The sequence below is a fragment of the Hyperolius riggenbachi genome, chromosome 1 (assembly GCF_040937935.1).
Source record: "Hyperolius riggenbachi isolate aHypRig1 chromosome 1, aHypRig1.pri, whole genome shotgun sequence".
Classification (NCBI taxonomy): Eukaryota; Metazoa; Chordata; class Amphibia; order Anura; family Hyperoliidae; genus Hyperolius; species Hyperolius riggenbachi.
Genome location: NC_090646.1, coordinates 431317943 through 431335931, shown reverse-complemented (window position 1 = coordinate 431335931; position 17989 = coordinate 431317943). Strand labels below are relative to the sequence as shown.

The 17989-nt window shown below is 43.9% G+C and overlaps 1 protein-coding gene across 1 annotated transcript in view; it reads left to right on the top strand.

Annotated features, from left to right (window-relative positions):
* LOC137518876 (fructose-1,6-bisphosphatase 1-like) overlaps positions 1-17989 on the top strand; it is a 57045-nt gene that overhangs the window by 29044 nt on the left and 10012 nt on the right. Inside the window, exons 3-6 of the mRNA XM_068237276.1 lie at positions 4839-4931; positions 10263-10403; positions 12326-12463; positions 13816-13935. Of these exons, the coding sequence (XP_068093377.1) occupies positions 4839-4931; positions 10263-10403; positions 12326-12463; positions 13816-13935 (492 nt within the window). The remainder of the gene's footprint in view (positions 1-4838; positions 4932-10262; positions 10404-12325; positions 12464-13815; positions 13936-17989) is intronic.

The following is a 17989-nucleotide window of genomic DNA, read 5'->3' as shown; positions in this document are numbered from 1 at the left end:
TTGAAACCAAATGTCGCAAAATGACCTGTGGAATCCTAAAGGTACTCATTGGACTTTGGGCCTCTTAGCGCACTTAGGGTGCAAAAAAGTGCCACACATGTGGTACCGCCGTACTCAGGAGAAGTAGTATAATGTGTTTTGGGGTGTATTTTTACACATACCCATGCTGGGTGGGAGAAATATCTCTGTAAATGACAATTGTTTGATTTTTTTTTACACACAATTGTCCTTTTACAGAGAGATTTCTCCCACCCAGCATGGGTATGTGTAAAAATACACCCCAAAACACAATATACTACTTCTTCTGAGTACGGCGATACCACATGTGTGATACTTTTTTGCAACCTAGGTGCGCTAAGGGGCCTAACGTCCTATTCACAGGTCATGTTGAGGCCTTTGGATTCTAGACTACTGCTCACGGTTTAGGGCCCCTTAAATGCCAGGGCAGTATAGGAACCCCACAAGTGACCCCATTTTAGAAAGAAGACACCCCAAGGTATTCTGTTAGGAGTATGGTGAGTTCATAGAAGATTTTTTTTTTGTCACAAGTTAGCGGAAAATGACACTTTGTGAAAAAAAAAACAATACATATCAATTTCCGCTAACTTGTGACAAAAAATAAAATCTTCTATGAACTCATCATACACCTAACAGAATACCTTGGGGTGTCTTCTTTCTAAAATGGGGTCACTTGTGGGGTTCCTATACTGCCCTGGCATTTTACGGGCCCAAAACTGTGAGTAGTCTGGAAACCAAATTTCTCAAAATGACTGATCAGGGGTATAAGCATCTGCAAATTTTGATGACAGGTGGTCTATGAGGGGGCAAATTTTGTGGAACCGGTCATAAGCAGGGTGGCCTCTTAGATGACAGGATGTTTTGGGCCTGATCTGATGGATAGGAGTGCTAGGGGGTGACAGGAGGTGATTGATGGGTGTCTCAGGGGGCGGTTAGAGGGGAAAATAGATGCAATCAATGCACTGGGGAGGTGATCGGAAGGGGGTCTGAGGGGGACCTGAGGGTTTGGCCGAGTGATCAGGAGCCCACACGGGGCAAATTAGGGCCTGATCTGATGGGTAGGTGTGCTAGGGGGTGACAGGAGGTGATTGATGGGTGTCTCAAGGTGTGATTAGAGGGGGGAAATAGATGCAAGCAATGCACTAGCGAGGTGATCAGGGCTGGGGTCTGAGGACGTTCTGAGGTGTGGGCGGGTGATTGGGTGCCCGCAAGGGGCAGATTAGGGTCTAATCTGATGGGTAACCGTGACAGGTGGTGATAGGGGGTGATTGATGGGTAATTAGTGGGTGTTTAGAGGAGAGAAGAGATGTAAACACTGCACTTGGGAGGTGATCTGATGTCGGATCTGCGGGCGATCTATTGGTGTGGGTGGGTGATCAGATTGCCCGCAAGGGGCAGGTTAGGGGCTGATTGATGGGTGGCAGTGACAGGGGGTGATTGATGGGTGGCAGTGACAGGGGGTGATTGATAGGTGATTGACAGGTGATCAGTGGGTTATTACAGGGAATAACAGATGTAAATATTGCACTGGCGAATTGATAAAGGGGGGTCTGAGGGCAATCTGAGCGTGTGGGCGGGTGATTGGGTGCCCGCAAGGGGTAGATTAGGGTCTAATCTGATGGGTAACAGTGACAGGTGGTGATAGGGGGTGATTGATAGGTGATTGATGGGTAATTAGTGGGTGTTTAGAGGAGAGAATAGATGTAAACAATGGATTTGGGAGGTGATCTGATGTCGGATCTGCGGGCGATCTATTGGTGTGGGTGGGTGATCAGATTGCCCGCAAGGGGCAGGTTAGGGGCTGATTGATGGGTGGCAGTGACAGGGGGTGATTGATGGGTGGCAGTGACAGGGGGTGATTGATAGGTGATTGACAGGTGATCAGTGGGTTATTACAGGGAATAACAGATGTAAATATTGCTCTGGCGAATTGATAAAGGGGGGTCTGAGGGCAATCTGAGCGTGTGGGCGGGTGATTGGGTGCCCGCAAGGGGTAGATTAGGGTCTAATCTGATGGGTAACAGTGACAGGTGGTGATAGGGGGTGATTGATAGGTGATTGATGGGTAATTAGTGGGTGTTTAGAGGAGAGAATAGATGTAAACAATGGATTTGGGAGGTGATCTGATGTCGGATCTGCGGGCGATCTATTGGTGTGGGTGGGTGATCAGATTGCCCGCAAGGGGCAGGTTAGGGGCTGATTGATGGGTAGCAGAGACAGGGGGTGATTGACTGGTGATTGACGGGTGATTGACGGGTGATTGACAGGTGATTGACAGGTGATCAGGGGGGATAGATGCATACAGTACACGGGGGGAGGGGTCTGGGGGGGGGGGTCTGGGGAGAATCTGAGGGGTGGGGGGTGATCAGGAGGGGGCAGTGGGCAGGGGGGGGGGGATAAAAAAAAAATAGCGTTGACAGATAGTGACAGGGAGTGATTGATGGGTGATTAGGGGGGTGACTGGGTGCAAACAGTGGTCTGGGGGGTGGGCAGGGGGGGGTCTGAGGGGTGCTGTGGGCGATCAGGGGGCAGGGGGGGGGAAATCAGTGTGCTTGGGTGCAGACTAGGGTGGCTGCAGCCTGCCCTGGTGGTCCCTCGGACACTGGGACCACCAGGGCAGGAGGCAGCCAGTATAATAGGCTTTGTATACATTACAAAGCCTATTATACTATTTCCATGCGGCGATCCGGGTGCTAGTAACCCGCCGGCGCTTCCGAACGGCCGGTGGGTTACTACGAGCGGTGGGCGGAGCCAGTCCCCGGCGGCTGATCGCGTCACGAATGACGCGATCGCCGCATAGCCACCCACGCAGCCGCCCCGCCGATGGGCGTATTGCGGTCGTTTGGGCCCGGACTTTGCCGCCGCCCATCGGCTGGGGGCGGTCCTCAAGTGGTTAAGTTAACTCTTTAATCCTTAAAATAACTCCAGAGTTAAAGACAGGGGTCCATATGCAATTCCATTGTTCTGCTAAGTTTTCTCCTAGGTGATATTTTTTAACTTGTCAATAAAATGCATTTTAAGCCATCAAAAGCGGTAAAATACTGTAAATATTTTTGATAGCATTTTTTCAATTACTTTTTATTACTCTTTCAGTTGAAATGTGCTAGAAAGTTATTTTAAATAGAAGATGAAATATTATCTCTTAGGAGAAAACTCAGGAGAAAAAGTAAATTGCATGTGGGCCAGGCTGTTTATTAACTGCATGTGAAAATAACTACAGAGGAGGTAAATTAACTACAGAGGAGGTAACTTAAAGAGGAACTCCAGTGAAAATAATTTAATATAAAAAGGTGCTTAATTTTTACAATAATTATGTATACATGATTTAGTCAGAGTTTGCTCATTGTAAAATCTTTCCTCTCCCAGATTCACATTCTGACATGTATTACATGGTGACATTGTTACTGTGGGCAGATTATGTAGCTGTTCTGGCTTTAACAGACAGCTATAAACAGCCATTTCCTGTGTGTGTCATTGTTACATTGTGGCAGTTTGCCCAGAGTACCGTACGGTACCAGAGCCTCTTGTGGGAGGGGTTTCAGCACAAAATCAGTCATACAGCGCCCCCTGATGGTCTGTTTGTGAAAATCATTATATTTTTCATGTAAAAGTGGGTATCAGCTACTGATTGGGATAAAGTTCAATTCTTGGTCGGAGTTTCTCTTTAAGGAATGAAGAGATAAGAAAACTCTCTCTTATGTGGAGGTAAGTTTTCTCTTGCCTTATTATCTCCAGCATGATCTTAGTGAATTGAGGCCAATATTTGTCATTCCTAAGAATGAAGCATATTTAACCACTTCACCACTGAGGGGTTTTACCCCCTGACCACCAGAGCAATTTTCACCTTTCAGCGCTCCTTCCATTCATTCGTCTATAACTTTATTATTACTTATCCCAATGAAATGAACTATATCTTGTTTTTTTCGCCACCAATTAGGCTTTCTTTAGGTGGGACATTATGCCAAGAATTATTTTATTCTAAATGTGTTTTAATGGGGAAATAGGAAAAAATGTGGGAAAAAATTATTATTTTTCAGTTTTCGGCCATTATAGTTTTTAAATAAAGCATGCTACTGTAATTAAAACCCATGAAATGTATTAACCCATTTGTCCCGGTTATAAAACCATTTAAATTATGTCCCTATCACAATGTTTGGCGACAATATTTTATTTGGAAATAAAGGTGCATTTTTTTTCAGTTTTGCATCCATCCCTAATTACAAGCCCATAGTTTATAAAGTAACAGTGTTATACCCTCTTGACATAAATATTTAAAAAGTTCAGTCCCTAAGGTAACTATTTATGTTTTTTTTTTATTGTATTTTTTTTTTTTTTTAATTACAAAAAAAAAATAAAAATTGGGGAGTGTGGGAGGTAATGAGTTAATTTATTGTGTAAATGTAATGTTTGTATATGTAAAATGCTTTTAGGGTGTAGTTTACTATTTGGCCACAAGATGGCCACAGAGTGTTTGTTTACATGCGACCTGGAAGCAGTAGGAGGCTGGGAGACTCACAATGATCTCGCTGTTTCTGAAAGAAGCAGCAGATCATTGCGGGGGCTTAGATCAAAGAACGGGAATGGATTTTCCCGTTCATTGATCTCCGGGCGAGCGGGCGGCGGCGTGCACGAGCAGCGGGTGCGCCCGCACGAGCGGCGGGAGCGCGGACAGCGGCGGTAGCGCGGAAGTACGGATTTCTCCGTCCCTGGTTTTTTAGGAGGGAAAAAAGGGGCGGAGAAATCCGTACGCGTGGGGGTAAAGTGGTTAAAAACTTTCAAAATTCTATGAAATCTTTAAAAATAATTTTGATTGATTTTAGGGTAAATATATTGTCTGCTTTGACCCGCTGGATGGATCTTCAAATATTGACTGCCTTGCATCCATTGGAACAATCTTTGCCATATACAGAAAGGTAAGGCCCTTTTCAGTGACGTGACCAGTTATTAGATTGCATTTGTCTAGCACTGACATCTTCTGCACACTTTTCAGAGTACATCACATTTCAGAGCTTACAAGCTCCATTGATTGGCCATGGTGCTGCAAGGAAAGAGTGCTAGCCACTTTGCCACCCTGATGCCCACTGGCTTAAAGGGGAACTGTCACAAAAATCTTAAAATTTAAAACACATACAAATAAGAAGTACATTTCTTTCAGAGTAAAATGAGCCATACATTACTTTTCTCCTATGTTGCTGTCACTTACAGTAGTAGTCTGACATTACCGACAGGTTTTAGGTTAGTCCATCTCTTCATGGGGGATTCTCAGTATGGCCTTAATTTTGACAAGATTATCTGCATACTTGCTTCTGGTGTGATTCAGACACTACTGCAGCCAAATAGATCAGGAGGGCTGCCAGGCAACTGGTATTGTTTAATAGGAAATAAATATGGCAGCCTCCATATTCTTCTCACTTGAGTTGTCCTTTAAATCAGATATTTAGAAAAAGTTAGGGCACATGATCTGCATAGGAGTGACCTGCAAAGTATTTTAACCAGAATATCCCCACTGCAGCCAAGAAAATAGCATAGGTTCAAGCAATTTATCTCTTATGGCAAGTTTGCTTTTAAGCTTGAGCAGTATTTCACTTTTGTTTTAAAATGTCTATAACTGCCACTTTGCTGCAAAAGTAATTGGCTTCACAGAGCCAGTGCAGTTTCTAGGCTAAATTGCACCCAGGGCGAGGGTGTAAAAATTGCGCCCCCTTAACCACCCACCCCCGTGGACTCGTGAACCCTTACTCTTTAGGGACAGTCACACCGCCACAGGTCAAAAGTAGGTCTGCCTACTTACTAGTGACTAGGCGCTCAGCCAGGCGTAAGCAGGGACCAGGAAAACACACAGGCGAAGAGAGCCCAGACAGCCAACTCCTCCATGGGCGCCGCGCACTGACAGCTTGCAGTTACCGCTACAGGACATCAGGTGTCATCACACGGTTGAGACGTGATGATGACGTCGGATGCAGGCAGCCCAGGAGGAGTAAAAGAAGGTGATTGAGCTGGTAATCTTCTTTTTTCATTTGGCTGCACCGTGTGTCACTTCTTCTACTTGCCCTGTCTGCACTTCCCATGAAACAGCCCTGTACAGAGCAGGAGGTATTGTAGAGCTGCATACACAGGTGAGATACATTTTTTAGAAATGAACGATCATTCACCGATTGGCTGATAATCCTTGAGAAAATGTTGCCTAACGACCTTTAAAAGATAATGACAAAATATGTTTCTCTCTCAATCTGCCTAATTCATCCTAGTTGATTTTTTCTGATGACATGTAATGATCCGCTCAGCTGGATGCACTGGCAGACAGCTGTTTGACCATTCCTCTAGTCTGTGGGCTGCAGGTCTCTGAAAGAGAGACCTTTCTTTCCATTACAAGTTTCTGGTCTGTTCTGCTGCTGAGGAATTTGCATACACTCGTTATGCAAATCCCCTACCTGCCTCCTTTGATGACTGGCAGTATAAAGAGCTATGTTTCCCAGAGTCCTTTGCTGGTCATAAGGGTTAGTCCTGTGAAACACTCGGTGGAGTGTCAGCCTTGCTCATTGTTGAAGATTAGCTTAGAGTAATTCCTAGAACTGCACTAGGCAGTTTCCCTAGTGCAGTTAGGATTGCATATCTGTTTTGTTTGTCTGTTGCGATTGTCCTGTCCCAGCGGTGGTCGACAGGAAATCGTTCTGTGTGTCTGGGTGCTAACCGGAACAGCGGTTGTTACTGGTAGCCCCTTCTGATCTGTCTTCCTGGATCGCACTAGCCTCTTGCGCTAGTGCTGTGGATCCTTCTGGTCTGCTAGTCTCTTGCTGTACTTGGATTGCACTCGCCTTGCGCTAGTGCTGTGGATCCTTCTGTTCTGTCTTCCTGGATCGCACTAGCCTCTTGCGCTAGTGCTGTGGATCCTATCTCTCACTTATTCCTGTTTTCGCGTATCTGTCTTGTCTGCTACGAACGCTTGCTGGAGGCTCGGTGAGGTAACCGTTAAGCAAGCGCTCGCGTCCTCAGTTTCATGTTTGTCTGTCGGTGGTTAGTTAGGCGTGCTTGTCTCTGTTGTGCTTATCACGCGGAGACCGCGCATAAACGCGTGCACTGTTGCGAATGAGTGCGGTGTTCGCGTTTAGCTAGCGTTTGTTATTTTCCTTATCTTCTCATTGTATGATTTGCTGTGCCTTTGCTACTCTCGTGCTCTGCCTTGCTGTAGCCTTGTGTCACCTCTGGCAATCGCCTCTCTCGCGATTGCGTTTCTACTTCATATCTGCTGTTGTGTATGCACCGTCGCGGGTTGGCGACTAGTTTGGTGCACACACATACAATCTGTCCCTGTGCTCATTCTCTTTCGCAATCGCTTCTCTTGCGATTGCGTTCTCACTTGGTTTCCTTTGTTGTATGTCCGCCGTCGCAGGGTGGCGGCTAGATTGGTGGACATACATACATTCCTCATCTGTGCTTATTCAGTCTTGTGTCGCTGTTAGCAATCGCCATCTCTGGCGATTGCCTTCTCTCCTGTTCTTTATGGTTGTGTGTGCACTGTCGCGGGTTGGCGACTAGATTGGTGCACACACATACCCTCTGTCGCATTGCTCTCTCTCCTTCAGGGCTATCTTGCCCTGCGTTTCTTCCCTTCGTGCAATGCCTGTCTTGCGTCTGTGGCAGGGCAGAGGAGCTGTTCCTCTGCACTCCACAGCTCCACCTGCCGACAGGAATTTCCCTCTACAGGTGCATTGCACCTTTTGCTGGGTTCCCTCAAATTACACGCTTGTGGAGGATTTCCGCAGTGTCAGCGCACGTCTTGTGCGCTGATCACGGAGAGAATTCCACAATCGTTACATGACAATTGTCCTTTTCACAAAAAATCAAAAGAGAAGTCCAAAACACTCTGAAACCCCCATTAACACATACCTGCTGGTGCAGGATCTGGTCAGCCAAGCCATATAAACAAACAAAAGGGATCCGCAGGCTACAGTGAGGTTGGTAAAAGCCGGTATTCTTTTATTGAAAACTCCACACAAAAGGACAACACAAACAAAAGGAATCCGCAGGCTACAGTGAGGTTGGTAAAAGCCGGTATTCTTTTATTGAAAACTCCACACAAAAGGACAACACATCCACTGGATCAACTGACGCGTGTCGAGCTCAGAATCTGCACTTAGTCATATGACGTGTCAGTTGATCCTGTGGATGTGTTGTCCTTTTGTGTGGCGTTTTCAATAAAATAATACCGGCTTTTACCAACCTCACTGTAGCCTGCGGATTCCTTTCGTTCGTCCTTTCCACAAGTAGTGTATGAGATCATCAGATATTTCCTAACTGTGGTATGCACAGCGCAAGCGTGAAAAAGAAGGAAGTTAATGGACTAAAAATGCATTTCTTGGGCCTTATGCATCAACTCATCATTTGCATGTGTACAGTATTGATTGATTCCTTGTGTTTAAAAGGTTTATATCTGAAGTGTGTGTATGCAGCTTTAGTCTGTTTCATGACTGACATCACATTTTAACATTCCTATACCATCGCAACACAACAGTGCCAAAAAGTCACACTGCATTAGACTTGTGGGGCGACTATACAATGAAGCATGCAATACAAAAAAAGTATGCATCATTGCCACTGTAATCGTGCACTTGCCCTGTTATCCTGACGGGACCCACCACACTGCACCCAATGTGAACGTACCATAAGAATATCATTGTAACGAAAAAGAAGGGACACCGAGAGCCCAATATAGTGTAGTAAGTTGGGTGATGGGTAAATGGAAAAGTATATGATAGATATACTCACAAGTCAGGGTTAGCAATTAGGCAACCACTGTGTAGGCAAGTGAGGAGATTAAGCCTGTCCTCACTCAGGATGAAGATGTCGCTCTCTGTAGATTAGTAGAGGAAAGGGAATTCAACCCCTCCACCAGGGGCGGATGCTGATATTGTAAGCAGAAAAGAGGCACCAACAGAATAAAATATATCTAAAAACTTTAAAATTTCTCAGAAGGCGGTGGTGGACTCATCTCTCTGAAGCAGACATAATACTGTCGGTTTTAGTACAAACAAATGTATTTATATACTCCAACATACAATGCAACGCATTTCGCGGGTATATTCCCGCTTCTTCAGGCAATAACAAGCAGGAGTAAACAGAGTCGTTTATCGTGACCTTAAGACAGCACTATGTGTACTCCTGTTCATTATTGCCTGAAGAAGCGGGAATATACCCGCGAAACGCGTTGCACTGTATGTTTGAAGTATATAAATAAATTTGTTTGTACAGAAACCAACAGTATCATGTCTGCTTCGGGGAGATGAGTCCATCACCGCCTCTCGAGGAATTTTAAAGTTTTTAGATATATTTTATTCTGTTGGCGCCTCTGTTCTCCTTACAATATCATTGTAACGAATTCAGTGTGAAAGGACCATAAATGCTCATCATTCACATGTCAACATAAGTCCCTAGACTTTCATGTTACCATTCAAATTACTGCTGTGCGATCCCATGCATTGCGAATTTAACACGTCTGGGAATTTTTTATTGCACTGCACACGTTTCTTAATGGGTTCTACTGTTTTAAGCCTGCCGACATCTGCACTTTAACGCATCACAATGTGCATTCTGTGTGAAGGGAATGCATGCACGAAATCGCGTTTCATGCATGCGTTCTGTAGTGTGAATGAGTCCTAAAGTCACAAATATATGTGTGAAACATCCCTAGGGCACAAATATATAGCGCTCAACTGAATAGGTGGCGTTTTTTTTCCAACAAGTAATTGATCCAGGGATGTGATGAACTCAGGTGGTCTTTACATGCAGATTGCAATTACAGCAGCAATGGAAGCTGCTTGAGTGTCATTTAGTGACTATTTGTGGATATGTGCAGTCATTTAGCATCAATCCTGTCTTGCTTAAATTTGTAGCTGTAAAACAAAATATTATACTGCATTGAAACAGACAATTTTTCTTATATTGAATTAAATAGCTTTACATTTAAAAGGGGTTTTGTAATGCTTAATTACAGCCAGATGGTGGCGCCATGTGTTATATTAACTGCAACCATACTAGTCTATGGAAATAGTAACACTTCAGCACCTAAACAGAGACTGCCTGTGGCAGTATACAGCTGAGTAAAATGTAACTTGTTAACGCTTTTCTCTTTTAAGTATTTTCATTTTAGCCTTTAAATAACTTATGGTAATACCTGTAATGGTGTGTGTTGTAAATGCAAATTCACTAGTTTTCTGGGTGATAAAATACATTGTTCTCTATTCCAGGTCACAGATGGTGAGCCCACTGAACAGGATGCTTTGCAACCAGGACGTAACATTGTAGCAGCAGGATATGCGTTGTATGGAAGTGCCACAATGCTGGTCCTTGCTACAGAGTTTGGTGTGAATTGCTTCATGCTAGATCCTGTAAGTTCTGCTTTTTATATTTTATTAGGTATGGTCTAAGCCTTTCATATCACCCAGGTTACAAATCCCATACCGTAAGAATGTAGCTGTGGCTTTAAAAGGTCAGATACCAGGACCAGTGATGCACTAACATACGGTAAGCAGCAGGATATTTGTAGAAGCCGGAGGAACTAGAAAGTTGATGGCACTAAAACCCAGTACACACCATGCAATTTCCCATCAGATCAATTCGATAATTACCAACTAGTTGGATAAACTCCTGATCGCAAGCGATCGCATTATTGATTTGGAGTTGATCGAAAGGATGAAAAAAGGGGGAACATAGAGAAATTGGTGGCACAAGTTGTAGCAGAAAAGTCTTGGCCAGGCCCAGATTTACATCACAGGAGCCTATAGGCACAAATGTCCTGGCACCTTAGACTTCACCCTCCATGAACCTAGAATCCCCAGCTAAGCTGCACCGCAAGTGTGCTGGCTGTCCCAGCTGCCACTTCTCCCTTGCTTACTTTACCCATCAGAGGTAGCTACATGTGCCTCTCAGTATTAGGTAGCCAGAGGTACCCTCAGTATTAAGTAGCTAGAAATGTCCCTGAATGAAGGGAGATCTGGTCAGTGGATTGCCGAGAGATGGGTAGGTAGCCTCTTATTTACACTCTGCTCGGGACTCTGCACAGGGAAGGAGAGAGGTAGGCACTCAAGGATTGGAGTGAACCTTCCCTCCATTATCAGGTGCCTGCAGGCACGAGCCTATACTGCCTTACTTTAAATCCAGCCCTGGTCTTGGCCGTAACATAGTGGGAAGAACAGAAAGGAGATGTAGAGGATAATATATATATATTTTATATATACGTGTGTGTGTGTGTGTGTGTGTGTGTGTGTATGTATATGTATATATATATATATATATATATATATATATATATATATATATATATATATATATATATATATATATATATATATATATATATATATATACACTGTATATCCAAATAACATATATCTATGTATATAAAATCAGATTTATGTGTGTGCATATGTGCCCCCATCAATCGAACATGCCTTGTCCGATTTCAAGTAAACTGACCCTGACTACCTGGGAAGATATGTTCTGGGGGACTCACGCCCCACCCCCCTGCACACCTGGGTGGAACTACAACAGCCAATCAGATTTCACCTATTTACATCAATGGGGAAATTTAGAAGGCTGCCATTCTCACAGTAATAAAGCCAGAGCCCTCAAACTTGGCACCGTTGGTGACTGAGGTTAAAAAAAATCACAAAAAGAGTTTAAATTTAGAAAAGGGGCGGAGTCAAACAGCCATTTTTTTTGATTGATAAACTACGTCCATGCTCACATTATTAATAACAAGGGCCCCAAAGCTCACAAACTTCGTTCTGGGAATATCAATTCAGGAAAGTGGGTGGAGCCTACAACAGCAAATCAATATACACCTATTTATTTTCAAGATAAATATTCAAATTGCTGCTATTCTTACATTGCTAATAGCAGAGCCCTCAAACTTGCTACAGTCAATCATTGGGTGACTGGGGTTCAAATTCTGAAAGGGGGGTGGAGCCACAAACAGCCAATCAGATTTGTTTGCTTAATTTTAATGGGAAAATTTCAACTACTTCCATTCTCTCTTACTATGAAACTGCACAATGATCTCAGCCTGATTTCAGTGTTGTAAAGTAGCTGTGTTGTGTCGCTTTGTTACCATAAGAATGAGGAGAGACCTATAAAAATAGAGGCTGTAGCTGGAATGAATGCCTAAAAACTTCTAAGCATTTTCATCACTGACTGTGCCCAACGTGTACAAATTCCCTTGTTCATTTTAATTGTTATCCTTTAATTTTGATATAAATGTGTATAATCTAGAGATCTACATTTAAGATGTGAAATTTCTCCCATCATCTAGGCAATTGGAGAATTCATTTTGGTTAACAGAAATGTAAAGGTCAAGCCAAGAGGCAATATCTACAGTCTTAATGAAGGTTATGCCAAGTACTTTGATGCAGCAGTCACTGAGTATCTGCAGAAGAAAAAGTTCCCAGAGGTAAGTGCTACGTGGATGTGTATCTGTGTACAGTGGCGTAGCAATAGGAGAGGCAGAAGTTGAGACTGCATCTGGGCTCTTGGGCCAGAGGGGCCCAACCTCAACCAGTATTTGCTCTTTATTGGTCCTGTGCTGATAATATTCACTTCTATAGATGCTTTGAATAGTAGTGATCATTAACACACTGTTTCCTATCCCCTTCTTGTACCTCTGACACTGTGGTAGTCGTTGGCAGGTTTTGGTGCGCCATAGCAATTGTTATGTATAGGGTGCTTGGGGGACCCCAATGTAAAACTTGCGCTGGGGCCCACAGCTTCTTCGCTATGCCACTGTCTGTATATTATGTTAGCACTTTATAAATAAAGTTTAATAATAATACATGTAGGCTTGGCAGGCCACTGGTACATGGTAACCATTTGCCAGTCATATCGTGGGCAGCCAGACCAAAAATTATTCATCTGAAAAGTTTCTCACTGTTCCATCAGAGATTACTAGAAAGGGAAAACTCTTTTTCAGGTTAACAAATATTTTCTTGCTTTTACTGACATGACAAAGCAGAAACCAAAGGTTTGTGCTGCAAAATATTTATGTCCTCACTGAGAACTATTGCTGCCAGTTATGTACTCCTGATAGTGATGTCTCTTATGTTTCCAGTTCCATGTATTGTTCCCCTAATAGCTAATACTCTCCCCCCCCCCCCCCCCTTCCCTCCCCTTATCAGAATAATGCAGAATAAAAAAAATTTGGTAAGGTTATCCCACCTGCTTCTTCAGTGCACGACCTTCTCCAGCTCTCAGTCATGTCTGAGTCCATCTCTCTATTTGTACATTACTAGGTAACCATGCATGTAATAGGGGCATACATATACATATATATTACATATAATGGTAAATGCAATTACAGGCTGCACAGCAGCTATGCATTATCAGCTACAGTAATAATACGCATAATAGGGATACGTATCATCAACATATGTAATAACAAATGCATTACGCACATTACATGTCATGCATTGCTTCATGGCTTTGTGTGCACTGTTAGCGTACAATAAAGTTTAGTGAATCTCCTCCAAAGTGAAAATGAGAGAAGAAATATCTCTTGGCAGCTTTACATAATTGTGGACAACTAACAGAAATCTACCTACAAAAAATAGCGTTGATGTCAAATTTTTATCGATAAGTCTCTAAAAGTGAGTGAATCCTGCATAGATGAGTGACAGCCAGCACTGCCAGCGCATATATTACTACCATTGTTGTCTGAGGGATGACCACATTTCATTACTTGAGATGGACATAGATGTCATTTAAAAAAAAAAGACAAAATAATCCAAAATATTCTCTGTTGTTTTTTAGGATGGAAGTTCACCTTATGGAGGACGCTATGTTGGTTCAATGGTGGCTGATGTTCACCGAACACTGGTTTATGGAGGAATCTTCTTATATCCTGCTAACTCAAAGAGCCCAAAGGGAAAGGTAATTATGTCTAAAGCTTACTCTGCAAACATACACATGTGAATATATCATTGTAAACATCATAGCGTAGGTATAGGCGGGGCCGAGGCAGAGGCCAGAGAGGCTCCAGCCTCAGGGCGCAGTGTAGGAGGGGGTGCACAACACACTCTGCTATCATTACCCTATTGTGTTTAAAGCAGAGAGAAATAAGAAAAGGGGATACATGGCAGATACTGCAAGGCAGATAACTAGAGATTAAGGTGTTGGGGGGTTGGGGGCCCTTGGGCACCTTTTTAGTCTAATAGCAATCGGTGTGTGACGGGCTGGCTGGGATGGGAGGGGCGCACTTTGGTGTCTCAGCCTTGGGTGCTGGAGGACCTTGTCCCGGCTCTGGGTATAGGGCATGCAAATATACCATAGTGAATATCCTAGCATAGGGATATTTGAAATACACAGAACATTCATGTTTGTGAAGGTGTAATTGCTACCCTAAAGACCCCGTGCTGGCATTGGATATGTACATATAGACATTATCTTAGTGTTGACCTTCAGTTAGCTGCAGTGGAATGGAATGCATTGCTAGGAGATTATAAAAATAGGTTTGTGAACTTTTAAAATAGTGTAACTCTACATTGCAATTCATTGTAAATACATAGAAGACTGGCAAACAGGATGTCACTTAAAGGACAACTTAAAAGGAACCCGAGGTGAGAGATATATGAGGGCTGCCATATTTATTTCCTTTTATATAATACCAGTTGCCAGGCAGTTCTGCAGATCTTTCTGGTCATTAGTGTCTGGATCACACACCTGAAACAAGCATGTAGCACATCTTGTGGCCAAATAGTAAAATTACATCCAAAAACATTTTTTTAAATAAAAAGACCCATTTTAACTTTTTAAATTGACCCCTTACTTCCCATACTCCCCAATAGTTGCCCCCCAAAAAATGTGTAAAAAAATAAATAGTTACCTTAGTGACTGAACTTTTTAGTCTAGAGGGTATATTACTGTTACTTTATAAATTATGGGCTTGTAATTAGGGATGGATGCAAAACTGAAAAAAAAAAATCACCTTTATTTCCAAATAAAATATTGGCGCCATACATTGTTCTAGGGAAACATTTTAAACGTTGCAAATCGGCAAATAAAATGTGAGGGTTTTAATTACGGTAGCATGTATTATTTTAAAACTATAATGGCAGAAAATGGAGAAATAATGATGTTTTTCCATTTTTTTTTCTTATTTTTCCTGTTAAAACACATTGAGAATAATATAATTCTTAGCAAAAAGTTCCCTCCCAAAGAAAGACTAAGTGGTTGCGAAAAAAACCCAGATATAGATTGTTTCATTGTGATAAGTAGTTATAGGTGATAGGTGAACGAATGGAAGGAGCGCTAACAGGTGAAAATTGCTCTGTTTTTTTTAGAGGAAAAACCCTTGGAGGTGAAGTGGTTAAAAGGAAATAAATATGCAAGGCTCCATATGTCTCTCACCAAGGGCCCATATGCAATTAAAGGGGAGCTTCAGCCTAAACAAACATACTGTTATTAAGTTACATTAGTTATGTTAATTAGAATAGATAGGTAATATCATCTTTTACCCACCCTGTTTTAACCCCCTTGGCGGTATGAAAAATACAGCCAGGGGGAAGCGCAGCAGTTTTTTTTTATTTTTATTTTTTTTAAATCATGTAGCGAGCCCAGGAGGGCTTCCCCCGTCGCCATGGCGACGGGGCGGGATGACGTCAGCGACGTCGGGACGTCATTGGGAGACCCGATCCACCCCTTGGCGCTGCCTGGCACTGATTGGCCAGGCAGCGCAGGGGTCTGGGGGGGGGGCGCGCGCCGCACCGGATAGCGGCGATCGGGGTGCTGGCGCAGCTAGCAAAGTGCTAGCTGCGTCCAGCAAAAAAAAATTATGAAAATCGGCCCAGCAGGGCCTGAGCGGCACCCTCCGGCGGCTTACCCCGTGTCACACACGGGGTTACCGCTAAGGAGGTTAAGAGAACAGGCTAATGTTTGTGATTCATGGGGACTGCCATCTTTGTCATGGGGGCAGCCATCTTTTTGGTTGAAAGGAGGTGACAGGGAGCATGAGACACAGTTCCAACTGTCCTGTGTCCTGATAACCTCCCCCAGCTGCACACACTACGCTTCAAATGTCAAATTCAAAATGTAAAAAAAAAAAATTGCACCAAAACAGCAGAACGAGAACAACAACATCAGAAATCCCATCATGCTTTGCACAGCATAGGGGAAAACTGCCCGGGCAGTTTTCTTCTGTGCAGCTAAAAATGAGGCTTGTATAAGAGAAACAAAGTTCTGATGCTGTGAAACTGTCAAAGAAACACCAGACCTTTTCAGTGCTGCTGAGTCGATTTTTAGTCTGGAGGTTCACTTTAACTTTTTCTCCTGTTTTTTTTTTTTGTTTGTTTTGTTTTTTGTTTAGTTATGTAAATGTTTGCTTGTTTCCCATTACTATCAAATACATTGCGGTTTGCAAACTTGATTACACGTTGGATGTGGCAAGCAAAAATAATATCATTATGGCTGATTCAGGCTCTGCTCCCACTTAAAGAGAGTCTGAAGCAAAAATAATTCTTGCTTTTTACCTGCTATTTAGTTTAAGCAATATGAGGAGAGGTGAAACGCCGCATTTTCGTGGCAAAACAAGGGCTTTATACCCCCCAAATCCCTGGGGCAAAATGCGAGCATCACTTTCTGAAAGAGGCAGACCTTTGCGCTGTAGCTTTGCCTCTACTGGAGTCAATCTGTGCTAATCGCCGCCTCTCCCCGCCCCTTTCAATCTTCCATCACTGAGAGGGGCGGGGGAGAGGCGGAGATCCACGCGCAGATTTACTTCAGTAGAGGCAGAGCTACAGCGCTAAGCTCTGCCTCCCCGGGCAGAGAAATCCACGACTTTGAAAGTCGTGGATGTTTGCCTCAGGATTTGTCGTGGATGTTTGCCCCAGGATTTGGGGGGTATAAAGCCCTTGTTTTGCCGCTGGAACGTGGTGTTTCTGCTCTACTCATACTGCTTAAACTAAATAGCAAGTAAAAAGCAAGAATTATTTTCGCTTCAGACTCTCTTTAACCTCCTTAGCGGTCTGGACGAGCTCAGCTCGTCCAGTACCGCCGGAGGCTGCCGCTCAGGCCCTGCTGGGCCGAATTTCTTCAAATAAAAAGGAGCACACGCAGCCGGCACTTTGCCAGCCGCGTGTGCTACCTGATCGCCGCCGCAGCGCGGCGATCCGCCGCGTGCAGCGGCGAAAGAGGGTCCCCCCAGCCGCCCGAGCATAGCGCAGCCGGAACAAACCGTTCCGGCCAGCGCTAAGGGCTGGATCGGAGGCGGCTGACGTCAGGAAGTCGGCTGACGTTCATGACGTCACTCTGCTCGTCGCCATGGCGACGAGGTAAGCGAAACAAGGAAGGCCGCTCATTGTAGCCTTCCTTGTTACTTCTGACCTCCGGCGATCAGAAGTACGCATCCAGAGCGCCCTCTAGTGGGCTTTCACCCCCATGTAATAGTTGGGGATGTAATCGTTTTTTTTTATTTAAAAAAAAAACCTCCCGCAGCCGCCCTGGCGATCTTAATAGAACGCCAGGGAGGTTAAGTGGAGGAACAGGCATTTTTTTATCCATTCTCTACTCCACAGTGAACGACTTCTATTTTATAAATAGTTTGTTCACACTTGTCACGCTGCAACGGATCTGTGGGATCCAATGCAGTAAGCGGGCCGCACTTCTGTGCAGTCAGCGATAATCCCGGGTACATGGATGCATTCTCCTATATAGCCTATGGGGGAGTGCATCTGCCCTGGGCTACAGCCGGACCATGGCGGACCATCACAGTCAGACCACCAGGGGGGCCACCAACTCCCGCTGGCCGCAAACAAGTGGGAACACAGCCTCAGTCTATTAGACCAAGAATCCACACATGAAGTAATAAAAAGGGTAATTTGGACCTCTTATCAGTTTACTACCTGCCTGAACAAACCTATTTGTGCTGCAGGCATTTCGACTGATCAGGTAAATCACAATATATCAGTGAAAATGCTGGCGTAGTGAATTT